Raw genomic sequence first — 20,000 nt, 5'->3', positions numbered from 1 at the left:
TACAGGATTACTGCACATAGCTCGGGAGGTACAATTGAGCGGCCGGCTGGGAATCGATTCTATCCCAGCTTCCGGAGTGTGCCGAAGTGTCCTTGAGCAAGACACTGAACCACAAAATAGCTCACGTGCTAGTACTAAGTACTATCGCTTCACAGCAAGGTCTGCCCACTGCTCCTGGCTGCCCCTGGAGGAGGACAGCTTGGATGGGTGAAACACTTGGATGGGGGAACAATTTCTACAGGTGACCGCAGATGCATGTGTGCTGTGTGTGGTTGTTGCCGCTCATTCACTGTGTGTATTTGTGTTCATCACGGTGTGGCGAATAAAAAGACCCGCAACGTCCTGAAAATATACAAATTATCAAATACTTTTCAATGGTTAATAATCTCTGGAGTAATAGGTCTAAAACGTATTACTGTACTATAGTTAATAATCTCTGGAGTAATCAGATTAAAACATATTACTGAACTATAGTTAAAGCAATACATCGCGATATTTGGACCTTTACAAACATGTCTGGTGCTAATTCTCCAATTAGATTTACTAAAAGTAAGCTGAATCGTCCAAACCGTCTACTCAGAAAGATAATACATTGTCATTTATTACCTTTTAAAACTTGTGGCGCAGCATTCAGTCGAAGTGTGCATGTGCCACGTTGTCCTTAAACAACACAGTAGTAGCTAACTATTCCGGCGTCCATGGATATCATGCGTTTTTAAGCTCAATGATATCATTGCGGAGGTGAGAAAACCGAAGCGAAACATCACGGAGGAAGCCAGAAAAAGAAAAAGACAATCTGATAACGCTACGACAGTACGACAGTGCACTTACTCGCAGAGGTTGTGGGGGCGCAGTTCCGAGAAAACGCTATGTATTGCTCTTTTTCGACAACCTGGACCTTATTTACGGCATTTTATAAGATGTTTGACTCACCAAGATAACTTTTGTGTAATCCGGAGGCCTGTAGAAGAAATCCAGCGCGAGCCAAGTATATCCATTTATACAATTTAATCATTGTGCATTAGTAGCCTAAAACAATTAATAAACACTCAATATATTGTGTGAAATGTATTATTTTCTTCTTAGATAAGTGGGCGTATGAGCTACGTTTATTTTATTTTTGAAAGTTATGCACGCAGATTCAAAGAAAAAGGAGCATCGGTTAGTTTAAGCCCTGCTACAGCGGAGGATCAGAGGCATTAGCCAACTACAGCAGTGGATCAGAGGCAAACATGTACTGCATAGTGTGCAGTGTCACTGTCTCACATAGGCTTATAATAATAATAATAATAATGTAACTTCGTCCCCACCCTCACCTATGGTCATGAAGGAAGGGTCATGACCGAAAGAACGAGATCACGGATACAAGCGGCCGAAATGAGTTTTCTCCGGAGGGTGGCTGGGGTCTCCCTGAGAGATTGGGTGAGAAGTTCAGTCATCCGGGGGAGAGACTCAGAGTAGAGCCGCTGCTCCTTCGCGTCGAAAGGATCCAGTTGAGGTGGTTTCGGGCATCTAGTGAGGATGCCTCCTGGGCGCCTCCCTAGGGAGATGTTCCAGGCATGTCCGGCTGGGAGGAGGCCGCGGGGTAGACCCAGGACTAGGTGGCGGGACTACATCTCCGCACTGGCCTGTGAGCGGCTAAAGATTTCCCAGGCAGAGCTGTTTGATGCTGTTAGGGAAAGGGATGTCTGGGGCCCCCTGCTGGAACTGCTGCCTCCGCGACTTGACCCCAGATAAGCGGATGACGATGGATGGATGGATGGATGGATAATAATGTAGTAATGTAGTAGTAATAGTAATAATGTAGGCTAGCCTATTATAATTGATGTAGCATATTAACCATGATCTAATAATACAATTACAACAATAATAGCCTACCAATAGCCTAGCTTATGAATACAGGTTAATAAATATCATGATAGCGCGTTATATAGCCTATTTTAGGTATCTCCACAACCCGGTGATAGTCAATCCCGGAGATGAGCTCTTCGCTATGCCCTCCAGATCTATGCTACTGAAGACGGCACTCAGTCTGTTCGAGCGACTTTTTGTTGCCACTGAGGAGCCTTCCCAAGTCCAACCACCACCAGATCAGGGAACGGAATCAACCGAGCAGAGACAAACCACCTTGAGCCTGCAGGCTGAACTGCAGCAAGCAGTCGATGCGTGCATGAAAAGTCCCGTGTGGGAATGACCTGGCTGCAGAATATCCTGTCAAAGGAATATCCGCTCTTCAAGGCAACACAGGTGCGCTCCAAAAATCTGCAGCTGCTCTACGCGGCTCTTGGCACTATTCAGCCAACGTCTGTAGAAGCCGAGCGAGCCTTCTCAGTGTGCGGACAGTTCGTCACTAAGCTTAGAAACCGGCTGAGCGACCGCTGCATCAATGCTCTTTGCTTCCTCAAGTCCCACTTTATCAAACAGAGGAAAGTGAAATGGCCTAATCGAGATGGGATAGGAATTTGGTTCATTTAAATCTTTAGGCTCAGGCCTCGTGTAGCCTACAATGTAAGCGCAAGGGATTTTTTTTCTTTCACATAGCCTACTTTTAAATTGCGAATTTGAGCTCTTTTTCGTTTTCACATGTTTATTTTTATAAATAAAACATTTAATGTGATACATTATTATACAATATCACTATTCTGTTGCATTTATTTGTCTACATAGCATAAATCCAATTTTAAAAAGCACTTCCAATTTCTACAGGAAATCCCGGGATGACCCGGGAAGAGGTAAGAAAATTCCCGGGAATTAAAATTGGCTAAATCCGTGAAAATCTGAAACACTAGTCTGTAGGCTACACTCACGGCTCACATTCTCTACACTACAACCAGCTTCCATCATATTCTAAGTCATCTTCTATATCCTACAAAATCTGATAAATATTCAGCCATATTGCACACAATATTCCAGGCACCAACAAGCCGATCATAGCGTAGAGAATGTGAGCCGCGAGTGTAGCCTACAGACGGAGAATAGCCAGCGCATGCATGCTGGAGCAAGTGGGGAATCTTTATTTAATTTCTAAAGACGTTTCTAAAGATCATATTACAGAGGCATGTGAAAACCACAACAAGCCCTCGCTCTATGGAAGCACAACTAGCGAGTCATATAAATAGTTTGATGAAAACAACCGTTTCACGGCAGAAAAAAAAAAATTTAGAAGCTGCATTCTCGGTGCCACGTCCGCCGCCATTACATGGATATACTTGGCTCGCGCTGGATTTTAAATTTCTTCTACAGGCCTCCGAATTACACCAAAGTTATCTCGGTGGGTCAAACGTCTTGTAATATGCCATAAATAAGGTCCAGGTAGTCAAAAAAAAGCCTTCTCCTTTAATCTCTGGAGTAATCAGACTAAAATGAGTTAATGTACTATAAATAATCATCTCTGGAGTAATCAGATTAAGAAATATTACAGTACTATAATCTCTGAAGTAATCAGACTAAAACATGCTACTGTACTATAAAGAATAATCTCTGGAGTAATCAGACTAAGACAGTCTTCTGGCATACTGACACATCATACAAAAATCAATCAATCAATCAATCAAAGCTTTATTTATATAGCGCATTTCATACCCAGAGGCAACACAATGCGCTTTACAGAGAACAAGAATGTAAGCTAGCACTCACTCACACGCACACTCACTCTCTCTCTCTCACACACACACATACAAACACACACACACACACAGACAGACTCACACAAAGTGGACAAGGGGAGAGAAACAAGTGAGCGATGCAGGACCAGCATGGCCTTAATGAGCCAGTGCTTAGACTTCTGACAATGATAGATTGTTGGGCCTACAGCCACCCCCCCCCCCCCCCTCCCACACACACACTCACTCTCACACAGACTCACATACATACACACACAGACTCACATACATACACACACAGACTCACAGACTCACATACATACATACATACATACATACACACACACACACAGACTCACACACATACATACACACACAGACTCACATACATACACACACAGACTCACATACATACATACATACACACACACACACACACACACACACACACACAGACTCACACACATACATACACACACAGACTCACATACATACACACACAGACTCACATACACACACACACACACACACACACACACACACACACACACACACACACACATACTCAAGGTCAAGGTCAACTTTATTTATATAGCACATTTAAAATCAACCGAAGTTGCACCAAAGTGCTTTACAGTATAAATGAAATAAAAACAGACAATACATACAAACAATACTGAATATAAAAGTGCACCATTTAAAAACGACACAGTCAGGGGTGTATGGCTTAACTAGTCTCAGAAAGCCAGTGAAAACAGGTGAGTCTTTAGCTGTGATTTAAAAATGTCTAGGGTCTGGGCAGACCCAATTTGTGGCAGAAGACTGTTCCACAGCTTCGGGGCAGCCACTGCAAAAGCTCGGTCGCCTTTTGTCCTTAGCTTAGACCTTGGGACATCCAGTTTAAGCTCATTTGATGACCTCAGTGCTCTAGCTGGGGTGTGAACATGGAGAAGTTCAGCAAGGTACTGAGGGGCCTGGCCATTCAGTGCCTTAAAGACAAGGAGCATTTACATACATACAAGGAGTATTTTAAAGTCAATCCTGAAGCGAACAGGGAGCCAGTGCAGGGAAGCAGCACCGGTGTGATGTGGTTTAGCTTCTTTGTACCAGTCAGGATGTGCACAGCAGCGTTCTGCACTAGCTCACCGAGGTGTTACAGATGTGAGAACATAAGAATGTAACTTGACCCGCAGTATTCTAACAGGTGCTTTACAGCATTCCGCACCACCGCTCGCATGCCCATAGAGGGCGCAGTAATACTAGGCTACTCGTTGACCCATTGCTGTAGCTCATCTCACACATTAGATGAGCCTACCTTGTTCTCAAACTCCTTGTTCTCTGTCTGGTTGTAATTTAATTATTACGAACAAAGCCTATCTATCTACAGTATCATTCTCTGTAACTGTCGCCGGGTCTATATCTGTTAACTCATATGGAACAAGGTATCGGGACAAGTAGAGGTTTAATACAGTAGGCTGAGTGTTCTCATATGGAACATGGCATCAGGACGAGTAAGATGGCTAACGGAGCTGACCAGAGATGTGTTTGAAATGGTTCACTCACTCCCTATTCCCTATGTAGTGCTACTCATAGTGAACTACATAGGGAATGATTTAACAGTTTTGACAGCAGGTTGAAATATCAGGTAGTATTCAGGTTCCATGTTTAGTTGAATGATAAATCCCATATAAATGGTTGGAATTCTAATGATGTGCAAGTGTGATTTTGTCAACTTGAGTGCTGTCTGCTAATAGCAGGCTGTGAAGCTGCACGATAAGACCGTGATAGCAAGTTAGCTCACGACAACAGCTTCCATAATAATATTAAGCTGTCGGTGGCTAAAAAGCAGATAGCTAACTTTACAACGATGATTCCTGTAGCTATTTTGATTTTGATGCTATTAGTTCAACTTCTGTTTCTCGGGCAGGAACGGAGACGAGCTCGCATTAGCAGCAAAGCAGTTACAGGAAGGATCTTAACATTAGCTAACTGCTTTAGCCACTGATAGCTACCATCTTCTTCACTTCTCCTTCGGTAAAACATGACACCGTTGTATTGTGGTATTGTGGAGTGCTTAGGCAGAAGCAGGAAGAGAAACCCGTCATGGGACCTTAAATCAGAAAAAATATGGAATGGTAGTGAACGGCATAAGAAGCTATTGTAAACTAGACTGCAACGTAAACAACCACCATTCACGTGACACAGGGAACAGACGTCAGACGTCAGCTAGCTAGCTAACTGTACCAGTTAGCTAACAACTATGTGAACTCAAACTCCTTGTTCTCTGTCTGGTTGTAATTTTAATTATTACGAACAAAGCCTATCTATCTATATTATCTATCTCTGTAACTGTCGTCGGGTCTGTATCTGTTAACTCATATGGAACAAGGTATCGGGACAAGTAGAGGTTTAATACAGTAGGCTAACTAGCTAGCTAGCAGAGTGTTCTCATGGAACATGGCATCAGGACGAGTAAGCTAGCTAACGGGGCTGACTAGAGATGTGTTTGAAATGGTTCACTCACTCCCTATTCCCTAAGTAGTGTTACCCATATAGTGAACTACATAGGGAATAATTGCTTCGGATATTCATGGAATGTACACACCAGTTAGCTAGCAACTACGTGGACACAGGCTGATCTACAATACGGAATTGGACCGAGGAGTGTTCTCATATGGAACTAGGCTAACACAGTTGTTTCAAGACCAGCAGTAGTGTTTGTGGTTTAATTTTTGTCCTTCGCTTGACTATTCTTGTTGGAGTGAATTGACCAGCTGTTTCAAATCGCCGGACGAGATGCCCGCTTCTATGACTGGATCTACACGGCAAACAAGCATAACAGTGCATCATGAAGACAGACGACTTGCTACATTAGGCTACCTCCTGGAATACCCCACTTAAGGTCTTTCATATTGAAATGATCAATTATTATTATGTCCGGGGAGTTGCGAGACGTGTTAAGGGAATGCATCAGTCGTGATCCTTGACAGTAGGCTACCAGCCTGCGCTGCGCTCAGCACAAAGTTGGATGAATGGATGGACTTATTGGAATTCTGGAAAATGTTTATTGCGCTCTAAAATCATGAAAGCATAAATGTCAAAATGCAGCAACAGAAGTAGTCTAGATGAGATGGTGGTTTAAATGAATGGCAACACGTAGCCTAGAGGAAAGCATCAATTGAGACTGGTGATGCTGATAATCTACTGTAGGGCCTACCTCTGACTGAGTTCATGGTTACACCATTCATCTCTTATGGGCCTATACAATACTTGCACAATACTTTGGACGTTAAATCCATCCATCTATCAATCAAACTAGCGAATTCAATCCAACACCTGTGGAATGGCTGGTGTCTGGTGGTGACACCACATACACCACACTCCAGCCGTAACACCCTCCCCCTTAAGATCAAACAGGTAGTTTGATAGTAATTGATAGGTTACTCAATTAATGACACCAAAGGCTGGAGCATCACCCCACCTCACCATTCACAACAGGCAAGCGGAGCACACACCAATCTAATGGCAAAAGACAGCACTTTTCTAAGTAAACACCAAATAAATGGACACAGGCTGCAGGCCCCATGACCCTCTCACCCTCGGGACAGGGCATCAGCCACCACATTGTCCACGCCCCTCTTATGCTTTATCACCAGGTTGTAGCCTTGCACCAACAAGGCCCACCGCATCAGTCTCTGATTGTGGTTATACATCTGGGCTAGAAAAACAATGGGGTTATGGTCAGTATACACAATAACAGGGTCAACACTAGACCCAACATTAACCTCAAAATGTTGAAGAGCAAGGAGTAAGGCAAGTGTTTCTTTTTCGATGGTTGAGTAGTTCAGTTGATGTTTCTTAAACTTCACCGAAAAATAACTAACAGGGTGGGGTACACCTGCTTCACCATCTTGAACTAACACAGCCCCGGCCCCAGTAGCACTGGCGTCAACCTCCAACTGAAACGGAGCAGAGAAGTTGGGTGCCGCAAGGACAGGAGCACTGCAGAGGAGAGACTTGGCAGTTACAAAAGCATGTTGGCAATCATCATTCCACGTGAATGGTACATTTGGGCTACACAGTCTAGTGAGCGGAGCAACCATCACTGAGAAATTCTGACAAAAACATCTGTAGGATCCAGTCATGCCCAGGAAACGGCGAAGCTCCCGTCTGGTTGTAGGAGTAGGATATGAGAGGATGGCTGTGACCTTGGGATCCACCGGCCGCACACAGCCATGCCCCACTTGCTTCCCCAGGTAAGTTACCATGGCCTTACCAAACTCGCACTTTGCAAGGTTGAGAGTCAAGGACGCTTCCACCAGGCGCTGGAAAACCAGATGTTAACTGGTCATGTGATTCTCCCAGCTGTCAGAATACACTACCACGTCGTCCAAGTACACAGTACACCGAGGGATGTCACCCAGCACCAGGTGCATCAAGCATTGGAAGGTGGCGGGCGCATTCCTCATGCCGAACGCCATCACGGTATACTCTAGAAAATGGTCAGGGGTCACAAAGGCAGATATGTTAGAGGCACGGGAAGTTAGAGGCACTTGCCAATACCCCTTCAGAAGATCTAGCTTGGTAATGTGCACAGCAGGACCAACACTGTCTATGCAATCTTCCATTCGAGGCAAGGGGTAGGAATCTGGCACAGTCACTGCATTAACCTTCCGGTAGTCTGTACAGAACCTGGAGGTGCCATCAGGTTTACTGACTAGCAGACTTGGAGAACTCCATGGGCTCTGACTGGGCTTCGCCAAGCCATTATCCAAAAGGTAGGCAGCCTCCTCTTTCATTACCTTCCTTTTTGCCATTGGGCAACGATATGCATGTTTCTTAACAGGCGTGGCACCAGCAACATCTATATCGTGTTCCACGACACTAGTACGGGAGGGCACATCATGGAACAGAGCAGGATAAGATCGAATTAGCTGTACTACATCCTCACGCTGATTTAAAGGTAGACAGGATAACTGTGTCTCCAGATCTGACAGGTATGCAGAGTTAGACAGCCTACCACCCTGTGGACCATCAGAGAACATCATCAGCCAGGGCTCCCACACCCAACAGAGAAGCAGAGATCTTCTGGGGTTCAGCAGTCTCCGGAGTATTTTCCTGCTTTCCCTGGGCAGCTTCTCTGGAATGATAGGCTTTAAGCATGTTAATATGGCACAGACGAGTCTTCCGTCTCCGCTCAGTAGTGTTAATGATGTTATCTGTGTCAGATACTTTTCGCTCTATTATGTAGGGTCCTGAGAACCAGGCAGTAAGGGCAGAGCCAGGCAGTGGAAGCAAAACCAAAACCTGCTCTCCCGGTTGGAATGTCCGCTCCACTGCTCGCCTGTCATACCAGCGTTTCATGCTCTGCTGCGAGGAGGCCAGCGCCTCCTTAGCTACTTCAGAGGCACGATGTAACCGCTCCCGACACTGGGAGACAAAATCTAAGATGTTAGTTTTGGGAGGTGAACTGGATGTCAGCCGCTCTTTTAACACCTTCAGTGGGCCACGCACATTATGACCAAACACGAGTTCAGCTGGGCTAAAACCCAGCGACTCCTGCTTGGCATCGCGTATGGCGAACAGTACAAAAGGAACACCCTCATCCCAACTTCCCCGTTTCATAACAGTATTTCCCAAGCATCGACTTTAACGTCTGATGCCAGCGCTCTAGTGCCCCTTGTAATTCAGGGTGATATGCACTGGACACTGAATGGGACACACCTAGTGCTTGTAGCGTTTGCTCAAAGGTTCTGGACAGGAAATTGGATCCCTGATCCGTCTGCACAACCTTGGGCAACCCAAAAGTAGTAAAGAACTTTGTCAGAGCCTTGGTGATTGCTGGGGCTGTGATCTTTCGCAAGGGAATGGCTTCTGGAAAGCGAGTGTCAACACACATCATAGTTAAAAGAAACTGGTTGCCAGATTTTGTTTTGGGCAACGGACCCACACAGTCTACTATAACGTGTGAAAATGGCTCACCCATAGCAGGGATTGGACGCAGTGGGGCTGGAGGCACTCCCTGGTTTGGTTTCCCCACAATCTGGCAGGTACGGCATGTCTTACAGAAACGAACCACAGCAGCTTTCAGTCCTGGCCAAACGAAATGACTCAGAATTCGGTTATAGGTTTTTGTTATACCGAGATGGCCAGACCACACATGCTCATGTGCCAGTTCCAACACGTGTTGCCGATAACCAGCTGGCACCACTATCTGCTGGACTGTGCCCCAATCCCCACCATCCTCTGGGACCCTTCCCTCCTGAGGAACCCACCTACGCATCAGTACCCCTTTATCCAACAGATAACACTGTTTCCCACTACATTTGTCAGGGTCCTCACTGATCGCTGCAAAACAATGGGAAAGAGATGGATCATTTCTCTGAGCGTGAATAAGAGCCTCACGGGTCAGCGGCAAAGCCACTGTAGAAGCACTTACAGGCTCCTCCACTTCAGACCCTTGGGGAGCCCTATTCAATGACCCGCCTGTAGGGGCCACCTTTTTACCAGACAACATTGACGAAAACAGGCTGTCAGCTAGATCAACATCTTGGGTCTGCAGTTTAGCTCGAGCTCTTGTCGTCAATACACTAGCTGTGAACACTTCTGGATGGTGCATGCATCCAGATCGTCATGTCCAGCAAAGGGAACATCAACCACTTCTGGTACACAATACACTTTCCCGCCAGCTATGTCGTTTCCCATAATAAAGTCAACACCCTCTATGGGAAAATCAGATCGAACAGCGATAGGGTAAAACCCTGAGCATAGCTCTGAACTCACATGAATGCGGTGAAGGGGTGCGGGCACAAAGCCCATACCAATCCCCCTCACGATGGCACTTAAGCCACAGGCAGACGTGACATCCAATGGCAGGACCTTGGACAAGATAAAGGACTGTGAACCGCCTGTGTCCCGCAACACTCTGACCGGGCACTGGTCCTCAGATCTTCCTGTTAGAGAGACAAAACCAGTTGAAATGAAAGGCTTAAAACACTCATCAGGTACCTTGTCAGTACCCAACTGGCTGCTGCAGGCCAATGTCTTAATCAGACCCACACCCTTTGCTTTAGAACCAGCATTCCCGGGGGCTGAGGCTACAGGCTGTTTCCGCGCCCAGGCCTTACATTCTGCCACCAAATGGCCGGGCTTATGGGAAAAGAAACACAGCCTCTCCCCAGATGAGGTTTTTTCGTTATGCCGTGGCGCACTGGAGTGGGGGACGCGCATGTCACCAGCTTTCTGTGTCAAACCACGCTGATAGGAGGGAGGGCTTGATTTACTAAAAAACCCTTTGTGCATGAGTTCGTACTCATCAGCTAAGGTGGCAGCATGCTGTAGCGTAGTGACTTTCTGTTCATTCAAATAAACAGCAGTGCGCTCTGGCACACAGTTCTTAAATTCTTCTAACATCAACACACACAATGTAGTCAGATCGTCTGCCTTACAAGAGGCGCACCACCTGTCAAAAAGCACGACCTTCTCTCTTGCAAAATCACCGTAGGTTTGGCCAGTTCTTTTCCTCAGGTCTCTGAAACGCTGTCTATACGCCTCTGGTACTAGCTCATATACTCTGTAAATAGCGCTCTTTACTTTTTCATATACAAGACTGTCCGCTAGAGGAAGAGTAGAACAGACCTCCTGCGCCTTACCCACCAGCTTACATTGCAGGAGAATGGCCCACGCATCTTTTGGCCAGTTCAGAGCCACTGCTATTCGCTCAAATGCGCCAAAATACGACTCAACCTCAGACTCTCTGAAGGCAGGCACCAAGGAGATGTGTTTGCCCACAATAAAAGGAACAGCGGCTCCTGACGCACACCAGGGCTATAGGCCAGGGCACCCTCCTTCAACTCCAGTTCACGCATCCTAATAGCAGTGTCTGCCTCTATTCTCTACGGAGCTGAAACTCCCTCTCCTTAACCTGCGTCTCCATCTGAAGACGAGCTAGACGCACCCTCCAGCGGGCAGAACCGGACACGAAGTCTGGCGACAATGGTTCAAAACGGGGAATTTGTATCGTATTAACTTTCACCTCTCCAACTGCACCTACTGAACCGGGAGTAACGTAAGCCATATCACTCACCGGTGGCGGTGTGGGATCTCCAGATCTCTGAGTGTCGGAGCCTTTTGCAGAACTCTTCTCCTCCTCACCGCAACCCCCTTCCAAGGGTGCGATATCGGGAGCCTCCCCCAACACCTGTGGAGGTAGAACGCCGCGCTCCACCAATCCGGCCAACAAAAGCGCTTTGACTTCCCTCTTTACCAGGGATCAGAAATACCATAATGGTCACAAATTAATCGTAAATCAGCCACAGTGCTTACATAGAGCATAACTGTTGTGGTTTTCACATGCCATGATCTTTAGAAACGTCTTTCGAAACGAAATAGCTTCCTCACTTGCTCCAGCACGCATTCGCACAGCGCGCAATCGTTGCTCCAGCACGCTGTGCGCATGCGTGCTGAAGCAAGTGAGGAAGCTATTTCGTGTCTAAAGACGTTTCTAAAGATCATATTACAGAGGCATGTGAAATGCCACAACAGGCCTATGCTCTCTATGTAAGCACAACTAGCGATTCATCAAGACAGATTGATGAAAACAACCATTTCACGGCAGAAAATAGATTTTTAGAAACTGCATTCTCAGTGCCCCCACCACCGCCATTACATGGATATACTGGCTCACGCTGGATTTTAAATTTCTTCTACAGGCCTCTGAACTACACCAAAGTGATCTTGGTGAGTCAAACGTCTTATAATATGTCGTAAATAAGGTCCAGGTTGTCAAAAACGAGCATTGTCCTTTAAGGTTTAGGCCCTATTGAATTCCTTTTATAGCCTACTAGGCTACTCATTATTATGGAATTATCTAGTTGATGTATGAATAAAACAATAAGCCGTTTTAATGGCTATGGGCTACTATTTGTAGGCTATACACGAGTTGATGCGCTCTGCTCTTACGCACGGTTGAGGCGGCAGCTCAAATAGCCTACACTTCGCACATATCCTCTGGACCTTGGAAGTGCAACTGCCACAGACAGCTATGGTGCACACCCGTCTGAAATCCCGAGAGATTTCCAACGGGATTTCCCTGCCATAAACCGCGAAGGTGAAATGCTGCAGCATGGGACATTTCTAACTTCCCACATCTGTATGTAGAATGGCCTAAGCAGGATAAGGCCTGCTTCTAAGGTCACAGCATGTTGCTGTTACACAGTTATTCACATACATAGAATGGCCACTTGAAGGATACTGCTGCATCCTATTAAGATACAAGATTTTCTGAGGTCTAGACATAGAAGGCTGATGCTTCGCATGGGCGCTAGTTGAGCTTGGCGTTGGTGTTCCGTGGTTTTGGGGGTTCGTAGCTCGCTCCCTGTTTTAGCTTGGCTTGCAGCTTGGCTAATCCAGGGAAGTATTCAGAGCGGAGCCAACAGCGCCAAACTTAACTAACCTAACCATAATCAACCTCTGACGTGAGTGTTCCTGAATGAATTGAAGCTTCGCATAATTTCATACAGGACACAGGTCAGGCAGCTCAGTTGTAATCAGGTGACAGCCAGCTGAGCAATCAGCGTTTCAATCATTCAATCATCTATTATCCAACCACAGCCCTCACTCACAGCTAGGCGGTCTATTTAAACGATGTCCTGGTAGCTACACTGCTCTCTGCTCTCATATGTCTCGTCTCACCTGCTGGCGAGCTTGTCTCCACCTCCCCGTCCTCCTCCCTCCTGGTGATTGGACGGTTCTGTCTCCGGGTGCGCCCGGTGTCGGGTGTTCCCTGTTGCCTGTACTAGGATTTGTGCATGTTCCGTTTGGTATGTTTCTTTTGCCCTCCCTAGGTATGTGCGTATACCAGGTTGTAATGTAAGCTCTGGCTTGATTTATTTATTTTTGTTCGGCCCGCTCTGTATCCCCGTGGGGGGTTCGTAGCTCGCTCCCTGTTTCAGCTTGGCTTGCAGCTTGGCTGATCCAGGGAAGCATTTAGAGCGGAGCCAACAGCGCCAAACTTAAAGGAGTAGTAAAGGGAAAAATCATGTTTAGCCCTGTTTTAAGGTTACTTATGATCATATACAATGGTTCAGATCAAAACGTTGACAAAACTAGCACTTTTGAGAAAGTCTGATAATTGCTCTACCACTGTTTTGGTCATACAATGAGTATGGGCACCGTGAAAAATCAAAATCATTCAAAAAACATGTTTCAAAGACCTTGGAGCACAATCAGAGTCAATTGTCATCATTCATAATTTCTATAGGGCTACAGTAGCCTACATCCCCCAGGACCGTGCCAATATATCAAGTAGACATCAAATAGACTAGACTTCTAACATATCTAAATTCCGCTTGCATGACAATGAGAAGAGTGCTAGACTACCCATTAAAGGGCTACGGACAAATAGTTTGATAAGACCTGGCATAGAGGGAGTGTAGCTCCAGAACCTTCCAGAACTGTCTAGTTTAATGCCGTTTATGATGAAGAAAAATGTAACAAGCAACAACATACAGTAGGGGATAGCCTGCATTTTAATTTACATTATCTTCCGAAGGAATACAAATTATTAGCCTATAGCCTACGCACCCAAATGCATGATCGGGAGACCGATCGGAACAAGGTAAACATACACGTGCTTAGCCTACTTCATCATACAAGTAGCAACATACGGGATAGCCTGCATATTCATTTCCATTATTACCTTCCGAGATAATACAAATTATTAGACTATAGGCTAGCCTACGGACCCAAATGAATGACTCGGGAGACCGATCGGAACAAGGTAAACATATATTATGAGGTAAATACAAATGATTAGCCTAATTATTAGGCTTATTATTATTAGCCTACACTAGGTTATGTAGCCTAGCCTATACGCACCCGAATGCACGACTCGGGAGACCGATCAGAAAAGGTTACCAATGCTTATCAAAAACGGCAAACAACTGATCATACAAGTAACAACATAGGGGATAGCCTACATTTTTATTATTATTATTATTATTATCTTTGGACGTGCGACTTGAATTGCATTACTTTGCGAGTGAAAACGAGCGCACCCGGAAGTCATTCACATCTGGATATCACTGCACCCTGGAGGTCATGCGCCCTCGCTCTAATGAGGACTGCGCCCTAAAAGCATGCATACCCCTACCCCTTCCTCTACCCCTACCCCACTCACCAGGCAGTCCAGCTGGGACACAAGGCATACCCCTACCCCTACCCCACTCACCAGGCAGTCCAGCTGGGACACAGGGCATACCCCTACCCCTACCCCACTCACCAGGCAGTCCAGCTGGGACACAGGGCATACCCCTACCCCACTCACCAGGCAGTCCAGCTGGGACACAGGGCATACCCCTACCCCACTCACCAGGCAGTCCAGCTGGGACACAGGGCATACCCCTACCCCACTCACCAGGCAGTCCAGCTGGGACACAGGGCATACCCCTACCCCACTCACCAGGCAGTCCAGCTGGGACACAGGGCATACACCTACCGCTAACCCTGCCCCTACCCCACTCACCAGGCAGTCCAGCTGGGACACAGGGCTCTTGTTCCCTGGGTGGCTGATGTCCCAGACCTTGACGCAGCCCTTTCCGCCGGTGTAGACGTGGCGCGTGGGGTTGCTGATGGTGACGGCACACACCACCTCCCCGTGGCCCAGCGTGTTGATCTGCCGGGCATGGCGTGGGATGCCCGGGCCTAGCAGGGCGTCCGGAGGAAAGGGCACAGGCTGCATCTGACCATCAGCACTCACATGGAAGGAGTAGGCCCTGGGATGGTGGGAGGAGAGAGGAGGAGGAGTGGAGGAGAAGAGGAACATGGAGGAGAGGAGGAGGATTGGAGGAGAGAGGAGGATGAGTGGAGGAGAAGAGGAACATGGAGGAGAGGAGGAGGATTGGAGGAGTGGAGGAGAGAGGAGGAGTGGAGGAGAAGAGGAACATGGAGGAGAGGAGGAGGATTGGAGGAGTGGAGGAGAGGAGGATGAGTGGAGGAGAAGAGGAACATGGAGGAGAGGAGGAGGATTGGAGGAGAGAGGAGGAGGAGTGGAGGAGAAGAGGAACATGGAGGAGAGGAGGAGGATTGGAGGAGTGGAGGAGAGAGGAGGATGAGTGGAGGAGAAGAGGAACATGGAGGAGAGGAGGAGGAGTGGAGGAGTGGAGGAGAGAGGAGGATGAGTGGAGGAGAAGAGGAAAATGGAGAAGAGGAGGAGGATTGGAGGAGTGGAGGAGAGAGGAGGATGAGTGGAGGAGAAGAGGAACATGGAGGAGAGGAGGAGGATTGGAGGAGAGGAGGAGTGGAGGAGAGAGGAGGAGGAGTGGAGGAGAAGAGGAACATGGAGGAGAGGAGGAGGATTGGAGGAGAGAGGAGGAGGGGAATGAAGAGGGGGAGATTGAAAAGAGGGGATGTGGAAAAGAGAGGGGGATGAGGAGGATGTTTGAGGAGAGAGAAGACAAGATGTCAGGGAAAAGAAAGAGAGAAGAGGTTAAAGGAGGGTTTAGGGTTATGGGGGAATGGAGGGATGATTAAAGGCGAAGAATCAAGCATGTTCGTCTCTGATTCAGAATTACATCAGGAAAAGACACCTACGGTTTACCACCGGGGATGCCAGACAGGCTGGCAGGAAGACCAGCAACACGCATGTGGTGGTGGGGATCGAATCCCAACTGGGGAGGGAGGGAGAGAAACAGAGGTGGAGAGAAAGGATTTTTTGTCAAACGCATGACAAAAAGACAGTATACATATATCAGGGTTCCTTATCGGATCCTTAAAAAGTCTTAAAAGGCATTGAATTCATGAATCTTAACATAAGGCCTTAAATAAACAATTTAATGTAGGTTACTGTCTCTTCTGTAGCTAATCGAAAAGAGCAGTTCGCAATTCAGACCGGTCAAACTGAGAAACATAGCCTACATTAGTCTATAGTCTAAGAAACGTAGCCTACATTAGTCTATAGTCTAAGCATCGTAGCCTACATTAGTCTATAGTCTAAGCAACGGCAACCAGATTGTCAGAGAAGCCTAGTAGCCTCACTGTAGCAGTGCTTTACTGTCCCTTGTGGTTGCAGGTTGTAATATGTTTTTACCGTCGCTGCCGCTGGACAGCCCTGCCCACTTATAGTTCTGAAGACTGTACTACTGCCTGTGATTCTTGTTTGTGATGAATCCAAAAGTATTACTCAAGAATGACAACATGCATTTCTGCACCTCACAACTCTTTCCATATTCATATTGAAAATCAAAATTCAAAGAACACTGAACCGAGATGGATGTTTAATGTCATGCAGCTTTTAACTGAGGAATCATATGATTTATGTATGTAATTTATAACCACATCACATATTTTCAAACAAATCATATTATACAAATGCATGATGTTGATAACTGCTGGAGCTGCTGCCTCCGCGACCTGACCCCGGATAAGCGGATGAAGATGGATGGATGGATGATGTTGATAACATACACAAATATTGAAAGTAAAATAATTATAAGCTACTTGTATTATAAGCAATATATATATATATATATATATATATATATATATATATATATATAAATAAGCAATCCAGCTGAAAACATGCAAATATAGGCTATTTTGTTTTGTAACATCAATGTCAGGGTTGGTTGATCGGTCCGTGATTGTTTATTGGATGTTCATCAGGTAACTGTGTTTCACGTCACAACGATATGAACTGTGGGTAATTCAGACTTCCGGTAAGGGGGCATTAAGGGTTCAAAATGTCTGCCAGACAGCCCTCATTTGACGCACTTGACTATTTGACAATGGAACAGCCCTAAGCCCAGGGGCGATTCTAGGGGGTGGCCAAGGGTGGCACTTGCCACCCTTGGAATCTGACCGGCCACCCCAGGAGCCACCCCTGTGATTTTGTCTGTATTTTTGTCAATTCTAATGAATGAGTCAGTGTCATAACTAAATGAAAATGAGTTGAAAATATAGTTTGAGAGACTGATCTTTAATCCACCAAATAGTTGAGCCTCCTATACACCCCTTAACAAAATGGTTTAGTCCACCCCAGACGCTCGCGGACACAGCATTCTGCACTCTGCAGCAAGCAGTTAGCTAACTTTACTAGAGTATTTGAACTTGGTCTTCTCACATATTCTTTAACTCCCCCCCTCAGAAATATGTATTTTTTAGTGTGTCAGTAGTTAAAACGTTTTAACATAGTTATTTTAACATAGTTATCTTTGTATCACGATTTAATGAAAGCTAGCTAGTGTCATCATCGTCTCTCCACTTGTTTGTCAATCTAAAGTCAGCTAGCTAGCTATGATAGCTAGCTAGCTGAAATGCACATTAGCCTTCATGAAAAACAAGTTACAAAAAACGACAGTTTTTCTGATTGCTAGGCTAAATTTAAGGTGATCTGCTTTCCTGTCATGGGAGTGGGACTAGAATTGAACTCATTGAGAATGATAGTGAGTGTGTGAGTGAGTGTTATAAAGTGATGTGTGTCATGCTATTTACAGTAAAATAAAATAAATCAGAGCTTTCAAATATAAGACAGCAGCCAGAAACATTTAAATCACAAAACATGACAAATGTGGAGCATTCCTGTGATGTGTGTGCTGAGGAGGCTGGGGAACCAGGGTGAGTAAAACATTATGGTAGGCGCTTATCCAGTCAAGTTTATTGAAACCATTTTAATTATTGTGATTCCTGTAGTGGGTGGAAATATGCAGTTTACAAAAAAGTTTAATTCTTAACAATATAGCTTGTAGGTATAACTTGTGCTTTGGAAACGTGTGTTTTGCTTCTTAAAAGCATGCAGAAAAAAAAAAAAAAACGTAATTGCCACCCTGGCATATCTCTGTCCCCCCCTTGTGCCACCCCAGTCAAAAAGGTCTAGAATCGCCACTGCCTAAGCCCTCACGCACTTAGCAGGAACGTGCCTCAAAGTCTGCGAGTCTGTAAGGGTGGAATTGGGACTGGGCCTGTCTGCTTCCTAGCGAAATTGGGAAAGTGCAAATGAAACAAAAATTGGATGTGCAACCAAGCTCATTTCTGCTTTAGCTTCATGCTAACAGCTGAGCGTTACATGTAGCTGTGCTGTTAGAGACCCCAAGCTTGCTCACTCCCTGGCTCAGAAACAGCCCGTCATATTCCTTGATAATATTAACATTGTCCCTAAACCCCTAATTGTCCCTAATTCATCTTTTCTCCAATTTTGGTTATTGTGAAGTTGGTCTTAAATTTAATTCCGAGTGGCATTAAAAAAGTCTTAAAAAGTATTAAATCTAACTTGCCTTAAGCTGTAGTAGCCCTGATATATATATATATATATATATATATATATACCCTAGGGGGTGTTCCAGACAACCCGGCCCCGCATAAGAGGATGACAATGGATGGATATATATATATATATATATATATATATATCCATCCATCATCACACATCACACACACCACGCGCACACACATATATATCTATCCATCCATCTCAGTTCCAGCAGGGGGCCCCAGACATCCCTTTCCCTGGCAGCATCAACCAGCTCTGCCTGGGGAATCTTTAGCCGCTCCCAGGCCAGTGCGGAGATGTAGTCCCGCCACCTGGTCCTGGGTCTACCCCGCGGCCTCCTCCCAGCCAGACACGCCTGGAACACCTCCCTAGGGAGGCGCCCAGGAGGCATCCTCACTAGATGCCCGAACCACCTCAACTGGCTCCTTTCGACGCAAAGGAGCAGCGGCTCTACTCCGAGTCTCTCCCGGATGACTGAACTTCTCACCCGATCTCTCAGGGAGACCCCAGCCACCCTCCAGAGAAAACTCATTTCGGCCGCTTGTATCCGTGATCTCGTTCTTTCGGTCATGACCCATCCTTCATGACCATAGGTGAGGGTGGGGACGAAGATAGACCAGTAGATCGAGAGCTTTGCCTTTTGGATCAACTCTCTTTTCGTCACAACAGTGCGGTAAAGCGACTGCAGAACCGCACCAGCTGCTCCGATTCTCCGGCCAAACTCCCTCTCCATGGTTCCCTCACTCGTGAACAAGACCCCCAGATACTTGAACTCCTTCACATGGGTTAAGGACTCATTTCCTACTCGTAGCGGACAGGCCACCGGTTTCCTGCTGAGAACCATGGCCTCAGATTTAGAAGTGCTGATTCTCATCCCAGCCGCTTCACAATCAGTCCAGAGAGTGCTGGAGGTCGCAGGCAGATGATGCCATCAGGACCACATCATCTGCAAATAGCAGCGACGCGATCCCCAGCTCATATATATATATGTATGTATGTGTGTGTGTGTGTGTGTGTGTGTGCGTGTGGTGTGTGTGCGTGTGTGTGATGTCTTGCCACCTACCACTTGGGAGCGTCCGTAGGCGGCCACAGCGGCGGCGGCAGCTGCGGTCATCTGAGGGGAGATGCTGTGG

The 20,000-nt window shown here is 46.2% G+C and overlaps 1 protein-coding gene across 10 annotated transcripts in view; it reads right to left on the bottom strand.

Moving 5' to 3' along the window:
- Positions 1-20,000, bottom strand: part of LOC311324654 (transducin-like enhancer protein 4) — a gene marked incomplete at both ends in the record, with an annotated part of 135,118 nt that overhangs the window by 7,686 nt on the left and 107,432 nt on the right. For all 10 annotated transcript variants that reach the window (XM_084457177.1, XM_084457179.1, XM_084457184.1 and 7 more), the window contains 3 exons: positions 15,127-15,376; positions 16,194-16,270; positions 19,931-20,000. The exon at positions 19,931-20,000 is cut by the window's right edge and continues 112 nt beyond it. In XM_084457177.1, the coding sequence (XP_084313303.1) occupies positions 15,127-15,376; positions 16,194-16,270; positions 19,931-20,000 (397 nt within the window). The remainder of the gene's footprint in view (positions 1-15,126; positions 15,377-16,193; positions 16,271-19,930) is intronic.

This window comes from Borostomias antarcticus (genome assembly GCF_949987555.1).
Source record: "Borostomias antarcticus genome assembly, chromosome: 23".
Classification (NCBI taxonomy): domain Eukaryota; kingdom Metazoa; phylum Chordata; class Actinopteri; order Stomiiformes; family Stomiidae; genus Borostomias; species Borostomias antarcticus.
This window is presented reverse-complemented; position numbering and strand designations above follow the sequence as displayed.